Source organism: Gymnoscopelus microlampas, assembly GCF_963454915.1.
Source record: "Gymnoscopelus microlampas genome assembly, chromosome: 16".
Taxonomy (NCBI): domain Eukaryota; kingdom Metazoa; phylum Chordata; class Actinopteri; order Myctophiformes; family Myctophidae; genus Gymnoscopelus; species Gymnoscopelus microlampas.
Window position 1 is genome coordinate 36,288,593 of NC_139953.1, and position 18,630 is coordinate 36,307,222.

The following is an 18,630-nucleotide window of genomic DNA, read 5'->3' on the forward strand; positions in this document are numbered from 1 at the left end:
TCGCATATTTGTTGTACGACAAAGTATAAAGGGCTTAAGTGATTAATCAGTAGATTGATGACAGATAGTGATGCATTTAACGAAACATTCAGCGTTCATCCCAGGACACTGTACATACCTGTGTCTTGCTCTGAGGAGTGTGTCTCTGAGAAGCCATCCTGGCCATGAGCTTGGACTGGTGGCCCTCTGACTGGCTGGCATCGGCCGACCCACTGCCATGCTCCTGACAAATACAAATAGAAAAGGAAACAACAAGTCTTTGAGCACGGATGACACACAAACAAGAATCAAGAATCTGTTTCAACATCTACAATTTAGCAAATATCCAGAGTGACGTAACAAGCTTTTATTGTGTGGAAGTGCAGGTCCAGCCACTGTGCAGATAGTGGACTGGTGTGTTGCACCATCCTGCTGCTCTGTGGTGTGGTTTAAACCAGAGTCTATGGGTTGTAGAAACTGGCTCTGAACACACCAGTACAATACAGTACATGTGTTACACAAAGATGTTTGAACAGGTCTTGACCCTGCGACCCTCTGGTTACAAACTCATCAGACGGAATACAGTACCGTTTGATTAAAACCTCCAAAAGTACTTGAACTTTTATCTCAACTCATTCACTGCCAACGACGAGAATTACGCCACCCCAGTTTTTGTGTGAATGATCCAGGCACCACCGAAGAAGAGTACACCCAGAAATTACGTGATCACAACTAAAAAAATCTAGGCACCTTTCATGTTTCTGTTGTTTTTCAGCCACATTCAAACGGCCATAGCTCTGGAATAGAGGATCGCGACTGGCAAATTTTCCCCCCCTATACTACCGGACACCCGTGCGTGTAATGAGCCGATCTCTGTGAGGACCGGAGGTCACTGAGAATATTCCATGTTTTTTGGGCGGTGTAGCCGCCCCAATAGACGGATTTCCGCGCAACGTCATCACAGAGCAGAATGCGCAATCTGCGCATGCCTGGGGGAAACGAATTGTTGCGCCGTTCACTCTGTTGTTATATTCGGGAGTTATTTGACTACTTTGTCTCATCTGTTTAAGGAAATAGGTAGCTGATATATTGCACTTTTACCTTAGCGCTAGGTATGCTCTTGGTTGCTTGTTATTGCAGAAAATGCACTTATAACCTCTGGTGATTAGTAGCTTTCGTTCCCTACCTTTGTTGATTGCACTTATTGTAAGTCGCTTTGGATAAAAGCGTCTGCTAAATGACTGTAATGTAATGTAATGTAATAATTCTGCTATTATAGGCATAATAGGCATAATGCTGCTATTATATACAAACAGATCCAACTTCCAACAAATCATTTTTATTGAGTAAACAAGGTATTACAAACTGCATAATTTAATCTACTTTCATTAAACCCGGTGAAGATCATTTATTTTATGAATGGACATTTGACCAGAGCTGCTGCGGGTAATGGCGCCCTCTATAGGCTTAGTTGGCTTACCCCCTCCTCTGCGCGGTCATATCCTCTCAATGTTTACAAACATGAAACCCGTCTATAAGTGGGGTTGGGACACCTCATTAGTACACCCTTCGCTGCACTGTGATTGGCCCATAATGGTACACCTCTCTACATTAGTACACCCCTAGCTGTACTGTGATTGGCTGACTCTATTGGCTGACTTTATTCAGCACTGTGATTGGCTAGTGAGACACATGATGAAATTAATAACCTATAAATAGGACTATGCACTTAAAAAAAACTCTTTTTTTTAAGTGAGCTTCCATCACTGTGATGACCACTGTGATGACCACACCGCCCACTTCACACTGGGTGTGATTTTTCAAGTACAGGTACAGTAAAATGGCCGTTTTCGGTGGCAAGGGGACCGGAGACAGATGAAATAATGAATTAATTCCTGGCAGTGAAAGAGTTCATTATCCTTTGTTACTCGATACATCGATACAAATTATGAATCACTTTTAAAATCCTACTCACTACATGTAAGGCTAGGCTAGGTCTTGCTCCAGCCTATATCTCGGACCTACTCCCCCCCTATGTGCCTACTCGTAGTTTGAGATCCTCAGATCAAGCGCTCCTGGCCATTCCAAAAGGTCAGTTAAATTCTAAATGTCGTATGGCCTTCGCCTTCAGGGCCCCTACTCTTTGGAATGCCCTACCGCTGGAGATCAGGCTCACTGAGTCGGTCCCGCGGTTTAAATCCCTCCTTAAAACCCATTTTTATAGATTAGTTTTTAATCCCCACTCCTAGTCAATTATACTACTAGTCTATCTCCACTGTTTCTTTTTTTGCACCGGTATGAAAGTGAATTGTACCTGTGCATTCCTGCATTGTTTTCTGCATTGTTTTAATCCTTTTTTTTTTGTTACCGTTTTCTTTTCTTGTTTTCCTTGTGAAGCACTTTGTAACACAGTTTTGAGAGGTGCTATATAAATAAAGTTGTATTATTATTATTATTATGAATGAAAAGAAAATAATACATAATAATCACTTCCTGGTGGAACAACAACCTGAGACCAAAAACAAAAAACTGTTTATAACTCAATGTAACTTTGTACTCTCTCTTGAGTAAAATGAACACATGGTGACAAACCTCTTTAGCCTGGTCTCTCTCTGAGGCCTCTCCTGCCAGCTCCACAGCCGTCTCACTCTGGACGTTCTCCTCTCCAGTCTGTCCGTCTGTGTTGTGCTCCTTCCTCTCCGCAGACTCCGGCTGCTCCTCATCCTCACCGGGCCCCTCCTCTTCGTCCTCCTCCTGGAAGTACAGGACAGAGCCATACATATTACAAATGCTCTGTAGCTTTGTAACAGTTATAATGCCAAATATTAAAATGTAAAATGAATCATGATAGAAATCAATTTGTGGTAAATATTTTACAAAAAAAAAATGTGTCAAATTGACAAACATTTATTAAAACAATCACATAAGTCCTCTATACTTATCATCTGACAAATGGTGAAAAGAGCCGATCTACAAGCTCACAAAACGTACTTTAGGCTTCTGTCCTTTGTCATTTGGAATGGCCAGATCTTCTTGTTTTCCTGCCTCTTGCCCTTCATCCTTCTCCTCCTCCTCCTCCTGTTTCTCGGCAGAATCCTTGTCCTCTCCTTCTCCCTCCTCTTTCTCCTCAGGCTGGGCCTCCTGGTCCTTCTCCTCGCCCGGTTGGCCAGGCTGGTCCTCCTCCATCCCCTCTGCGCCGTCGTCCTCCTCCCCGTCCTTCTCTCCGCCCTCCTTCTCGTCCAGGTTGGGCGGTTTCTCCTCGATGTCAAAGGGGTTCTCCTCTGGAAGGGGAAGAGGAAAACAACAAAACCTCCATTAAACACTTCAGCAACTATTTTCTACTTCGGTGTGCGACAGTGTCGCACAGTAAAAACAGCCTCGCAAGCTGACTTCTGCGTTCTCTACAGTTCTGTTGTCAAAACGATGCAGATCCAGCCACAACATATAATAGTGCCTCCCAGACCTGTTGAAAGAGAGTTATGACACTCTTTCGTCTCACCGAGACGTGATCATGTGGTTCGTGTATTGACTGTGCTTCATAAACACCCATTAACCCATTGAGACCAGAAGCCAATTCTACATGTCTCCTAAATCTCAACAGTATTCTGAAAAACGTATGTTTCTATATCAGTGGTGCTCAATCTTTTTCATGTCAAGGACCCCCAAAATTATATGTATTTGGCCGCGGACCCCCATCAAAATATTTTGTTCCAGGGACCCCCCGGCCCAGAAGCAAAGATTTGAGTTAAAAAATGTTCGCTTAAAAAAATATATTCAAAGATTTGCACACATTTTCACGATTTTTCAAAAATAGCAGATCTACAAGCTCGTAGCGCGGCACGCGGTGCCGCGCTATGAGCTTGTACTGTATATCTGCTATTTTTGAATAGCCCAAAGTGTAAAATAATGTTTTTTTTAGCTCAAATCTAAAAATGACAAAGTTCCAGGTCTTAATGAGTTAAGAGAGTTTCACGCTGGAACTCTACTAGTCTCGCGTGGCCACACAGCTATTCCAAAATCTCCGAAAGCTATATAGAGTCTGGAACTACACCACATTTTATTTCCATTTCTGCTAAGCTGCAAGCTATATAAGTATAGATTATTTCGATTTTTATTAGGATAAATTTGGGGCGACTGTAAGGACGAAACGGAAGTGGGGAGGAGGCTTCACATCCACTTTATCGCTTGATCAAGATCAGAGCTTCCCATTCCAAATCAACTGTAGGTTGTTTTTTGGCAATATGCTAATGAATATCTTATGAATATTCTCCATTGACAACGGAAGTCTATGGGAGTGTTGTACAGTAACTCTCTCTCTACATGGTTCTGGTGCCTCCATAGTGACCATAGTTCACCCTTCTCACCGTCTCCCTCCCCGTCCCCTTCGTCCTGGTCACCCTGCTCCTCCTCCTGGTCCAGGTTCAGCTCCTCCGGCAGGTCCATGGCCTCCGGGTCTGCTTTCTTCTCCTGCTGCTTGCCGTAGTAGGGGTCCACCTCGTTCTCATCAAACTCCCTCTGCAGAAAAAAAGGGATGCAAGAGTTATTACGGTAGTCTCGCGTTGATACATCTGGTGACGTCTAAATTTACCCATTAGGACCGGGAACGCATCTGTGTCATTTTTATATTTCTTTGGCTATTCCAAAATAGCAGATCTACAAGCTCGTAGCGCGGCACCGAGTGCCGCGCTACGAGCTTGTAGATCTGCTATTTTTTGAAAGATCATGAACATTTTTGCAAATCTTTGAATATTATTTTCTTAAAGAGAACATTTTTAACTCAAATCTTTGCTTCTGGGGGTCCCTGGAACAAAATATTTTGAGATGGGGGTCGGCGGCCAAATACATTTAATTTTGGGGGTCCTTGACATGAAAATGTTTGAGAACCATTGATATATAGCATCATACTGTACGTTTGTCAGAAAACTGTTAAGATTTAGAATAGATTTGTAGAATGGGCTTCAGGTCTTCTTAATTTTAAATGTAGTTGCTGAAACAGTGGAGACAACCTGTGCTGACAAACCTACGCCTACTGATTTGAAACCAATCCTGATACCATCCAACTATGAAGGAACATCTTAAAATCTTGATGTTTCACCCACAGCAACGAAGGCTGTTTCATTCCCGCCAATGTCTAGCTGAGTGAAGCGTTTATAGAGACTGGCACTATCAAGAGTTACGCCTAATTTACAGCAGTAAATGTCTGGAAACCCCCCAAAACATTACCTCATCTCCTTGTTCATGGATCTTCTCTTTGTCCTCCTCGTCCATCGGATCGTCTTTGTCCTGGTTCTTCTTCTGGTCTTTATTGGGCTCGGCGGCGTCCAGGTTGTCATCTTTGGCGACTAATTCAGACTCACCCTGAGGAGACGAACCAAGTTTAGATGGACTGGTCGTCACAACAAATCGACACTTTGCCACCGTGTCAGTATTATGGTCTAATAGTTCTCAGAGCACACCTTAAACCACTTTAAACCCTATTTACTTCATTGACCGGGGTCCCCCAGGCCAAGGGTCTGTACTTGGGCCTCTCTTTTTTTTTCCTGTACACGAAATCTCTATACCAAAAGTAGATATTATTATACTATTTTCGCACCAAATGTTCCCGCTATTATCACCTGGCCAGAGAAGGGATGCTAGGCTTGATGTGGTTAAATAACAGCCAAAAAAACAACATCTGATCCCGACAATGGCGAAACCCTTGCACGTACCTGGTCCATGCCGTTACCCCCCTCCTCCTCCTTGTCGCTGCCATCTTGGTCTTCGTCGTCCTCATCGTCACCCCACATCCTCTCGTCCAGAGTGTCCGTCTGGCCGTCACCCAGGTCGCCCATCTTTTTGTCCAGCTCCTCATCATCCTCCTTGTCTGACTCTGATTCTTCATCTTCACCTGCAAACGGGGCAAAGAGACACAAGCCGGGAGATTTGTGGTTAGGTTTAGAACTTTATCGGTTTACGAATGGTTGATGGAGGTCTGCCTGTCAAATAGGTCTGCTGTACTGCTGCACGATTCTTGCTCAAATGTGAATCACGATTTTCCTCCATAAGAATTGAGATCACGATTATCACACGATTCTCTTGTAAATATAAAAAAATATATATTTTTTAATAATTTAAAATCGAGATTGCATAGGTGTCTGAATCGAGATCACGATCTTTTTTCGATTAATTGTGCAGCACTACTGCCAAATACACATTCATTTGGGGGTCCTTGATATGAAAATGTTTGAGAACCACTGGTTTACGGACAGACAAAATTAGGCATTTTCACCCTGTGATTAATTTATTTTTTAAATAGTTCTTACGACAACTTGTTCTTTCTTGTGATGTGTTTGGTTAGCTATTAGTATTTCATGATGATAACCGCCCAAGCGGTCAAACATGGCACCCAAGAGATTTGTAGTTATATTACCTAAGGAGGACCACCAATTAAATCTATTTAAATATACTGACGAAGAAAGACTGAGATTACTTTTACATTGAGGTATTTATCTGACACTCTTAACCCATTTAGCCCTGAGGCCGATTTAAAAAAGAAATTGAAATAATTCCTGTTACTATTTACATACATAGCAACACTAAAATGACACAGATACTTTTTCTTTTCAGGTACAACAACGTATAGGCTTTCCCGGTCTTAATAGGTTAAACCATCTATACTTATTTGACTTCTTTGACCGATATACAAGCTCACAAAGCCCATTTCCACTGCATGTTCACCTATTATGATATGCCCAGAATAGGGATGCTACAGTTCATGTGGTTAACCAAAGTGACTTACAACGACTGTGTAAATGGAAGGCATGTGTTTGGTAACATGGTAGTTATTTCACGTTGACAACCCACCTGGCTCTCTTTCATCACCGTCGTGCATCTGGCCGTCAAAGTCCTCCGACATCTCGATGGCGTTGTCTTCTTCCTCGATGTTCCTCTTGTCCTGCTGTTCTTCTTTCTCCTGGCCCTCCTGGAAGGTGTCCTCCACCTACCAAGACACAGACAGAACCATGATGCGCTACGGTCTTGTCTTTGCCTTTCTCCCAGTGCCCAACTCAACTATGCTTGTAGCCAGGGACGTGCACAGATAGACTCTAGGTGGTGCTAGAGCACCTGCCCTTTGCCCTTTTGAATATAAGTTTTCAGTTTACAGCAGGGGTCTTCAACAGGGGGTCCGGGACCCCTAGGGGGTCCTCAGAGTTACTACAGGGGGTCCGCCAAATCTTTATGTGATATGATTTTTCTTTTTACCATAACCACTCGAAACCTAGCATCCCTTTTCTGAGGAGAACTTTAGCCAAAAATAGCAGATCTACAAGCCCACAACGCCTCGCGCTGCGAGGCGTTGTGGGCTTGTAGATCGGCTATTTTTGGCAAAGAGGTATAGGTGCAGAGGGAAAAAAGAGCAGACCAAGTCGAACAAAAAAAAGTATAATTTACTTGAGCACCCGCCCCTCAAAATGTCTGTGCACGCCACTGCTTGTAGCTAACCAATTTATACTTTGCAGTAATAAGAGATGCTGCTCCAGACCAGACTCGTTACGATGTGCCAATCATAGACAAACCCTAGCGGATGGAGGCCTATGGATTTCCGGTCTGTGACACCGTCATACGATGGAGCATCAGTCACAGTTACTAATAGTAACTATATTTTTAGTGCAGCTTTCTTAACATATTGAGTGCCATAAGCGGTCCGGACCGTTTTTGAGAAGCTGTGCGTTATGTGCCATAAACGGTCCGGACCGTTTTTGCCCCATTTTTTTTATACATATTTTTCCCATGTGGGGCGCTCAAACGAAACTTTAGGATCATCCAAGGAGTCTCTGAGAAGGAGAGGCCGGAAGTGGATCCATGTCAAAAAATGCTTCCGGTCGGCCGCTCCAATGTTAACTCCTTGACTAAAAGCTTAATATCTCCATTTCTTTTTAACATGGTGGAAGTGAGCCGTTTTCGATCGGCGATCACTCTGCAATGGAGGATCGTGTTAGAAATATTATTGTTTCAGGCGTTAGTCGGGACCCTCCGCCGTCTCGCACGCACGCTTTGTTTACATGCACTTCCGCGTCGGGGCTTCTACAGCACAAAACATATCAACCTAAGTGGATGGAAGATATGCTGGCACTGAACGTACCCTATTTTAATAAACCTCTGGCACACGATGTGTTAAGAAAACCATTTGTGCTGTAAGAAACAATCATTGTTCAAAACACAAGCAAAAAAGGCTTGCACTTATGACTGACCTTGGCAAAATTCAGAAACCAAATTGGATGTCCAGCAATCAAAGTTACAATTACTATAGCGTAATAAAAATACAAATTATGCTCATATATTATCAAGTGTAAATCACCTGGTCTTCATTCTCAATCTTGTCGCTGACATCTTTTTGGCCCTCTCCTTCTCCTATGCCACCCCCCTCGTAGTCGTGGAACTCCGTGGCCCCTTCGCCATCCCCGCCTGCCATCAGCTCCTGAGGCAGGCAGAAACCCTGAGAACAAACACGACACACTGATCAAACACGATGGAACGGCTCACTTTTCTTTGTATCACAACAATATGTATTAGGAAAGAAAGCGTGTTTGAGATTTCTACAATAGTTGAGTCGTGAAGCGATGCAAATCTACAGTACTGTCTGTGTACAAGTATTTGTGTATATTCTGTATGTCATTCTGTCCACACGTTTGTCAACCAGAGGGTGCTGACAAACTCAAGCTAAACTATGCCTTGTTTTCATTGTGTTTTCCATAATATTTTTGGGGCGGTGTAACCGCCCCCTATAAGTGAGGTTTGGACAGTGACCAATCCTGCACCGTGATTGGCCAATAGTCTACAACGCAGTCCACAACGCTAACCCTTCCACAGTCAATGCAAATCTATACTTTTGCAAAGTCAGCCAATCACATTACAGCTAGTGTCATCACCACTAGCTGTAATGTGATTGGCTGACTTTGCAAATTCAGGACTGTGATTGGCTAGCGAAAGACATGACACATGTGCAGCCCTATGAATAGCAGTATGGACTTAAAAAAAACACATTTGTGTTTTTTTTAAGTGAGTCATGTTGTGATGACCACACACCGCCCACTTCACACTGGGTGTGATTTTAAATAGGCATATTAATTTCTGCGTAGATGTTTTACAGAATGGTAGATCGACAGCATGCATGGAAGGACAGATGCGCCTGATTCAAAACCTATAACACACTGTTATGAAATTAACAGCCGTAAAAGGTTGGAGGTCCTAATCACTGTGGACTGTGGAGGAATCTTTCTTTTTTCGTCCTGCAAACCTTGGTTAACATATTGTTGCTGTCAGGCAGAAACCTTCTATCTCCATATTTAAAATTTAAATGAATGCCCAATACGTAGTTATATTACAGTGTCAAACAAAAGAAGCAAAAATAGCCGATCTACAAGCTCACAACGCGATCGACGTGTTGTGAGCTTGTAAATCGGCTATTTCTGAAAAAGTTTGAAGTACTAACAAGAGCTTGTGACTACATAACAACTGCATTGGATCCATTGGAACACAGGTTACCGCCCCCCCCCCCCCCCCCTCATATTTCCTGAAGAGTAACCGTTTTGGACATACACGGTTTCCACCCGACAGCGACGATATCATCTGCGTACCTTCTGGGCGAGCTCGGTGAAGATGCTAGCCAGCACAGACAGTAGTTTCCCGGTGCTCCTGTGGGCTCCTAGCGAGATGGCCATGTAGTAGCGGACCAGGTCAGAGTACACCCCCAGCATGGGCTCCACGCGCACCAGCATCCTGCACGCCTCGTCCACCTCCTGAAGAGACCGCCATGCACACAACACACACAGCAGACATTAAGACCCGAGGCCCATTCTACTTTATTGCCTTATAAATCAGTGGTTCTCAAACTTTTTCGTAATTCAAAATTATTCGAGATTTCCCAAAAAAATGATCAAAAATAGCAGATGTACAAGCTCGCAGATTTGGAAGTCCTTAATCTCTCAAGAACAGATTCTGCTCTGCGTTGGAATCTGTCGTGAATGTTCGTCATAACGTGTACACACATTTACGCGTTCCCTACTCGAAACAAACCGAAACTAATTTAACAATAGCGTCCGCGGAGCAGACAAAACCACGGAAAGATATTCTCATTTTAACTTGCTCTTTCATCATAGAAACAAGTGGACTTATAACCAAAACCATCCATGTCCCAGATTTGGAAGTTCTTGACATGAAAAAGTAAGAGAACCGCTGATGTGGGTGACTGTTCACACTACGATAATCGTTATTAGCGTTTATCGTGACAAAGAAAAGCTAAGAATAATCGTATCGCAGAGATTTCAATTTATCGTGAAATTGTCCCCCGTCATACACTAGGATGAATTAGCTTTTGATAGCAAATCTACAAGCTCGCAACGCGTTATGAGCTTATAGATCTGCTGTTTTTGGCAAACTTTACCCCCCAGAATAGGGATGCTCGTGGTTCAAGTGGTTAACAAAAGTGGCATTTTAAGTTTTAAACATATTTAGATTATTGCGATAATATCATTATAAATTTCCCATCGTCCCCATCCCTAGTTCATACTGTACCTGGAGTTGCTGTGGCTGACAGGAGTCTCTGTGCGCTCGGAGGCGTTCCAGCAGACCGCGCAGCCCAGAGCTCGTCTCCTCTAGGCACAGAGAGCCTACTTCACCCGCCAGCTCCTCTTCCAGCAGACCACTCAGATGGCCTGGCTTCAGCAGGTCCTCCACAGGCTCCTCCTCCTCCTCCTCCCTATCCTCTTCACCGCTCTCTGGAAGATGAATGGCAGATTAGGGCATTAAAAATCACACCCAGTGTGAAGTGGGCGGTGTGTGGTCATCACAACATATATCCAGGTCCCTTACCACTCCAGTGGTCACAGTGGTCATCACAGCGATGGAAGCTCACTTTAAAAAAAAAATATTCTTTTTGAAGTGAGTGGTGATATTTATGAGTTATTAATTTCATCATGCGTCTCGCTAGCCAATCACAGTACTGAGCAAAGGGTCTGAATACCAATCAGCCAATCACAGTACAGCGAAAGACACATTTTCACGACGGAAAGAAAAACGGATGGGTCCCAAACCCACTTATAGGAGCGGCTACTCACTCACTTACACCGCCCCAAAAATCACACCCAGTGTGAAGTGGGCGGTGTGGTCATCACAGTGGTCATCACAGTGATGGAAGCTCAAAATATACAAGTTTTATATATTTTTCAGCTTCACATTCAAACATAAAATATTGTTATCTTTATTCCTTATCTTTATAAGGCCGATGATGATTAATTGGTGCATTCCTTGTACCAAGGGTGCTACCCACTACCATACGACCGGTCTGCTAAATATGAATACGGGGGTCCCTAGTGTCAACAAAAGCTGTTGATGTCATGTTGATGACATATAGGCATAACTGGAAGACAGACAGACCCGCAGATAGACAGATACAGACATTCTGTGTGTGCTCTGTAAAATAATGGAGTTCTTTTTTTGTTCAGAGTGCAGCGAGTCATTGTTACTTTATACTTTTTTTTTTGTGGGCTGTGTTATTTTTTTCTGTTGCTATTGGTAGTCATGGCTGCCAGTTCCTACCTGATGTGTGGGAGTTCCAACCAGACCGTACTAAATACTGTAACTGCTAGCTTGCATAATCATCAAAAAATCATCGGAAGCAGCCTAGCCTACCTGCCATTTATACCAGCAGGTGTAGGAAAAATATCCCAGTATTATGAAAGATGCCCACCCTGCTCATGGTCTGTTTGACCCCCTCCCCTCAGGCAGGAGGCTGTGTAGCATCAAGGCCAGTACCGCCAGGCTAAAAAATAGCTTTTTCCCCGAAGCTGTGAGAATTATGAACTCTAGACCTTGAATTGTGATCATCGCATTAGTGATCAGGTGATCTGTGAAATTACCTGTGAACTCTGCACTAAGAACTGAACTGTGAACTGAACACATGAATAGTTTTTTTAAATGCTGCTGCTTTTTTATACTGCTGTTATTGCACAGTTTTTGTCGTGTTAAGGTGTATTTTATTTAATCTTTTAATGAAGCTCCTTGGGAGCGCCCGCTGGCCTAGCGGTCCAGGCGCATACCATATATACTGGTAATCCAGCTTGACAGCGTGTCGCGTGTTCGACTCCCGATCCCGACAACCTTTGCTGTGTGTCACCCCCCCATCTCTCTCCCCATTTCCTGTCAGCCCACTATCCTATCAATAAAGGCAGAAAAAGCCCCCAAAAAAAACTTAAAAGATATCTTTAAAAAAAGATTAAAAATTTGAAGCTCCTTGAACGCTGAACTTTGAACGTTGCTGTTGGTGGTCATGGCTGCCAGTTCCCACCTGATGTTGTGAGGGAATTCCGACTGCTCGAGACCGTGATGAATAACGGCTAGCTTGCATAAAGTCTTCAGACTAGGACTTACGTCTAAGATGTACAGGTCATAAATGTAGTCATCAGCGCACCGTAGTCCAGAGAGGATGAAACGATCTCCCACCATGCAACAACACACATTAAACATCCTTGAACGTGGGCCTTTCCCTTTGATTTCAACCTTTGTCCAGGAGAAGGTCTCTGGATTGAATTTAAAAAGATCACTGAAGGTCCAATTCCTGTTGACGGCACCACATATGTACAGCTCTCCATTGTAGGCAAAGGCTGCATGACCCTCATGTCGTTGTGGAAGCTGTGTAGAAGGCGTCGTCAGCCAGCAGTTGGTCTCTGTGTCAAACACTCTGATGTTGCTTCTGTAGTAATAATCCCCAAATACAAACATCTTTGTCCCGATGATGGTGGCAGTCTCACCATAAAATAAATGAGTGCTAATTGAAGCGTAAATTAAAGACCAGACCATTGTGGTGGTGTCCAACTTGTAGATGTCCGTACTGCATTTGCGTGTACTGCGATTCTGATGGATGCGTCCTCCATAGATAAACATGACCTTCTCCAAGACGCAGGCTGAGTGGTCGCGCCTCGCCTCCGGAACAATCCCAGATACCTGGGGCTTGAGCCATCTGTGGGTGTTGACGTCAAATGCATAAAGAATGTCGCACCCTCGTCCGACCTCTACCCCACCCCAGACCTCTACTATTCCACCCCAGATGTAGACGACATCACCGCCTATCAGCACGGCTGTGTGGCCTTCAAGTGCGGCGGGAACCTCGACCCAACGTTTTACAAGTGTCCTCACTTGGGGCAACTTTGTCCAGCGCAACGTCACTGTGTCAAAGATGTGCACCGCAATCTCATTGCTGATGTAAATTCGAGTCCCATCGTAATAGTCCCCTCCGAAGGAATAGACCTTGTGTCCCACAGCTACAGTAGCATGACGGTGTGTGTATGGTCCTCCTTCCAAATGGACCACCCAGTGGAACATTTCGTACACCAACACCACTGAAAAAATAGCCTCCTGGGTCTGCTCTGTGAAAGCTCTGCCGTAGTGCTCTTCTACCTTCGGTGACTGGTGCCAGAACCGCTCTGAATGTGGAACTTATATGCGATTCTTATATGCGTATCCGCTCTGATCATCCCGATGATGTCGCGATGAATCAATCATAACCCTATATGGAGATCCATCATCATCTACGCCTGAATAGGGTGTACATGACGTCCGATCTGTCCAAGTCTGTTCATGACACCAGTCTCGAATGAGTTGGTCCATGACGCCCCGGCCTAGGGGATCAGCCCATAACTTTTTTCCAACTTGTTGACACCTTTGAAAGCTTCTCCAGAAAAAAAAAACCTGGATTGAATCTGCAGCATCACTGAAGGCTTTTTCAGCTTCACATTCAAACTTAAAATATTGTTATTTTTATTCTGATATCGGTTCAATACTGATATTGTATCTTTATAAGGCCTATGATGACTAATTCATCGGTACATCCCTTGTACCCAGTGGGGTACCCACTACCATACGACCGCTCTGCTAAATATGAATACGGGATCCCTCAAAAGGTCTCAACAAAAGCTGCTGATGTCATGTTGATGACATATATGGGCATAAATGGAAGACAGACAGACCCGCAGATAGACAGATACAGACATTTTGTGTGTGCTCTGTTAAAGAATGGAGGGTTTTTTAGCGGCGTTAGCCGCTCTATACCTTTAGGTATAGAGCGGATCCTGCTCTATACCTGACTTTGTCCGTGTTCACCGTCAACGTTCTGATTGGTCAGACCCGTCAACGTTCTGATTGGTCAGACCCGTCAACGTTCTGATTGGTCAGACCCGTCAACGTTCTGATTGGTCAGACCCGTCAACGTTCTGATTGGTCAGACCCGTCAACAAAGTGATTGGTCAAGCTTCACGTGACACATGGCTATAAACACATTATAAACACATATCGATGACAAAATGTATCAAAGGTGCCGCTACCTTCACACAGGGTGTGTTTTTTTTGTGCAGAGTGCAGCGAGTCATTGTTACTTTATACATTTATTTTTGTGGGCTGTGTTCTTTTTTGCTGTTGCTATTGGTAGTCATGGCTGCCAGTTCCCACCTGATGTGTGGGAGTTCCAACCTATCCAGACCGTACTAAATACTGTAACTGTTAACTTGCATAGTCATCAAAAAATCATCGGAAGCAGCCTACCTGCCATCAGTGGCATTTATACATACCAGCAGGTGTAGGAAAAAAGCTACCAGTATTATGAAAGATGCCCACCCTGCTCATGGTCTGTTTGACCCCCTCCCCTCGGGCAGGAGGCTTCGTAGCATCAAGGCCAGTACCACCAGGCTAAAAAATTGCTTTTTCCCCGAAGCTGTGAGAATGCACTGAGAACTGGACTGTGAACTGAACACATGAATTGTTTTTTTTAATGCTGCTACTTTTTTATACTGTTGTTATTGCACAGTTTTTAGTTTTTGTCGTGTTTAGGTGTATTTTATTTATTCTTTTATTTATATCCATGACCGGGAGATTGGGAACAAATTTTGTTCTGTAATGGAATGACAATGAAGCTCCTTGAACGTTGAACCTTGAACGTTGCTGTTGGTGGTCATGGCTGCCAGTTCCCACATGATGTTGTGAGGGAGTTCCGACTGCTCGAGACCGTGATGAATAACGGCTAGCTTGCATAAAGTCTTCAGACTAGGACTTACGTCTAAGATGTACAGGTCATCGCGTCCGTACCGTCCTCCAGTGAGGATGAAACGATCTCCCACCATGCAACAGCACACATTAAACATCCTTGAACATGGGCCTTTCCCCTTGATTTCAACCTTTGTCCAGGAGAAGGTCTCTGGATTGAATTTAAAAAGATCATTGAAGGTCCAATCCCCGTTGACACCACCAAATATGTACAGCTCTCCATTGTAGGCAAAGGCTGCATGACCCTCACGTCGTTCTGGAAGCCGTGCAGAAGGCGTCGTCAGCCAGCAGTTGGTCTCTGTGTCAAACACTCTGATGTTGTTGCTGTAGTAGCTGTAGTAATGGGCCCCCTGGTACCCTTCGCCCCCAAATACAAACATCTTTGTCCCGATGATGGTGGCAGTCCCATCATGAACTGAATGAGTGCTAATTGAAGCGTTAATTAAAGACCAGACCATTGTGGTGGTGTCCAACTTGCAGATGTCCGTACCGCTTCTACCAAAAGTTAGCGGATTCTGATGGATGGTTCCTCCATAGATAAACATGACCTTTTCCAAGACGCAGGCTGAGTGGTCGCGCCTCGCCTTCGGAACAATCCCAGATACCTGGGTCTTGAGCCATCTGTGGGCGTTGACGTCAAATTTATAGAGATCGTCGCAGTACCCCCGTCCGACCTCTATCCCACCCCAGATGTAGACGACATCGCCGACTATCAGCACGGCCGTGTGGCCTTCAAGCGCGGCGGGAACCTCGACGCAACGTCTTACAAGTGTCCTCACTTGGGGCAACTTCATCCAGCGCAACGTCACTGTGTCAAAGATGTGCACCGCAATCTGATCGCTGTTGTAAATTCGAGTCCCATCGTAATAGTACCCTCCGAAGGAGTAGACCTTGTGTCCCACAGCTACAGTAGCATGACCGTGTGTGTGTATGGTCCTCCTTCCAGATGGACCACCCAGTGGAACATGGTACACCAGCACCACTGAAAAAATAGCCTCCTGGGTGTGCTCTGTGAAAGCTCTGCCGTAGTGCTCTTCAAACTTCGGTGACTGGTGCCAGAACCGCTCTGAATGTGGAACTTATATGCGGTTCTTATAAGCGTATCCGCTCGGATCATCCCGATGATGTCGCGACGAATCAATCATAACCCTATATGGAGATCCATCATCATCTACGCCTAAATAGGGTGTACATGACGTCCGATCTGTCCGAGTCTGTTCATGACGCCAGTCTCGAATGAGTCGGTCCATGACGCCTGTGCCCGGCCTCAACGTGCCAATGACGTGTTTGACGTGTTTTTGAAAAATTAGTTTAAAAAAAAGGCCGTTTAAAAAAAAAAACATGTTCAGAACCCAAGATATCATCATCTGAAGATTTGCAGCTCCATCCACTCCTTGTTTAGCTTAGAATTGAAAAAGGCTGTATCTCGCTTCCTAAGCACTTTTTGTTTTCTGTGAAAAAAACTCTGGCACTGGGACAACATAATATAGAAATATTTTTTGTTTATTCGTTTTTGTTCTTTTACATACTCATAGGTAGTAAAATTGAGTGCCAGAATTACCAAATGTTTAAAAAAAAAAAATCTGGCACTCAATGAGTTAAGTACAATTTTGAGGTACTTTTACTTTACTGGAGTATTTCCAATTGTCTATACTTTTACTTCTACTCCACTACATCTCAGAGGCAAATATTGTACTTTTACTCCACTACAATTATTTGAAAACTTTAGTTACTAGTTACTTTGCAGATATAAATTATGATATTATGAAACATACATTAACCACTTTAGCCCTATTTTATACCTAGGCTATTTGAAAATAGCCGATCTACAAGCTCACAACGCGTCGCGATGCGACGCGTTGTGAGCTTGTAGATCGGCTATTTTGAAACATTTTAGTACTTTTACTTTTGGTACTTATTACATTTTGATGCCAATACTTTTGTACTTTTACACAAGTACATTTTTAATTCTGGACTTTTACTTGTAACATAGTACTTCTATATTGCAGTATTGGTACGTTTACTTTAAGTAAAGAATTTGAGTACTTTTTCCACCACTGGCTGCCAGTTCCCACCTGATGTTGTGTGGGAGTTCCGACTGCTCGAGACCGTGATGAACAACGGCTAGCTTGCATAAAGTCTTCAGACTAGGACGTACGTCTAAGATGTACAGGTCATCGCGTGCGTACCGTCCTCCAGAGAGGATGAAACGATCTCCCACCATGCAACAGCACACATTAAACATCCTTGAACGTGGGCCTTTCCCCTTGATTTCAACCTTTGTCCAGGAGAAGGTCTCTGGATTGAATTTAAAAAGATCATTGAAGGTCCAATTCTTGTTGAAGGCACCAAATATGTACAGCTCTCCGTTGTAGGCAAAGGCTGCATGACCCTCACGTCGTTCTGGAAGCCGTGCAGAAGGCGTCGTCAGCCAGCAGTTGGTCTCTGTGTCAAACACTCTGATGTTGTTGCTGTAGTAGCAGCTGTAGTAATGGGCCCCCTGGTACCCTTCGCCCCCAAATACAAACATCTTTGTACCGATGATGGTGGCAGTCCCATCATGAAATGAATGAGTGCTAATTGAAGCGTAAATTAAAGACCAGACCATTGTGGTGGTGTCCAACTTGTAGATGTCCATACCGCTTCTACCAAAAGTTAGCGGATTCTGATGGATGGTTCCTCCATAGATAAACATGACCTTCTCCAAGACGCAGGCTGAGTGGTCGCGCCTCGCCTTCGGAACAATCCCAGATACCTGGGTCTCGAGCCATCTGTGGGCGGTGACGTCAAATGCATAGAGATCGTCGCAGTACCCCTGTCCGACCTCTATCCCACCCCAGATGTAGACGACATCGCCGCCTATCAGCACGGCCGTGTGGCCTTCAAGCGCGGCGGGAACCTCGACGCAACGTCTTACAAGTGTCCTCACTTGGGGCAACTTCATCCAGCGCAACGTCACTGTGTCAAAGATGTGCACCGCAATCTGATCGCTGTTGTAAATTCGAGTCCCATCGTAATAGTACCCTCCGAAGGAGTAGACCTTGTGTCCCACAGCTACAGTAGCATGACCGTGTGTGTATGGTCCTCCTTCCAGATGGACCACCCAGTGGAACATGGTACACCAGCACCACTGAAAAAATAGCCTCCTGGGTGTGCTCTGTGAAAGCTCTGCCGTAACTTCGGTGACTGGTGCCAGAACCGCTCTGAATGTGGAACTTATATGCGGTTCTTATAAGCGTATCCGCTCGGATCATACCGATGATGTCGCGACGAATCAATCATAACCCTATATGGAGATCCATCATCATCTACACCTAAATAGGGTGTACATGACGTCCGATCTGTCCAAGTCTGTTCATGACGCCAGTCTCGAAATGAGTCGGTCCATGACGCCTGTGCCCGGCCTAGGGGGTCAGCCCATGACCATAAATGGAACGTGGTTGGAAGCCCACCACGTTCATCCAAATATGGAATCTTGGGTTGATCGTTGCCCAAATACGGAGGTCGCTCACCCTAACCCCTTAAATAACCATGACGATCTAGTGTGGCTGATCTAGTAACGTGAAATCCTCTTTACAA

At 44.4% G+C, this 18,630-nt stretch overlaps 1 protein-coding gene across 4 annotated transcripts in view; it reads right to left on the reverse strand.

The window, feature by feature from the left end:
* The window catches only part of mdn1 (midasin AAA ATPase 1), a 122,260-nt gene that overhangs the window by 11,356 nt on the left and 92,274 nt on the right, over positions 1–18,630 (reverse strand). For all 4 annotated transcript variants that reach the window (XM_084083172.1, XM_084083171.1, XM_084083170.1 and 1 more), the window contains exons 84-93: positions 10,534–10,736; positions 9,597–9,758; positions 8,318–8,455; positions 6,823–6,958; positions 5,688–5,866; positions 5,203–5,337; positions 4,344–4,494; positions 2,971–3,260; positions 2,572–2,733; positions 119–223 (exon numbers count right to left, since the gene is read on the reverse strand). In XM_084083172.1, coding sequence (XP_083939298.1) covers positions 119–223; positions 2,572–2,733; positions 2,971–3,260; positions 4,344–4,494; positions 5,203–5,337; positions 5,688–5,866; positions 6,823–6,958; positions 8,318–8,455; positions 9,597–9,758; positions 10,534–10,736 — 1,661 coding nt within the window. The remainder of the gene's footprint in view (positions 1–118; positions 224–2,571; positions 2,734–2,970; positions 3,261–4,343; positions 4,495–5,202; positions 5,338–5,687; positions 5,867–6,822; positions 6,959–8,317; positions 8,456–9,596; positions 9,759–10,533; positions 10,737–18,630) is intronic.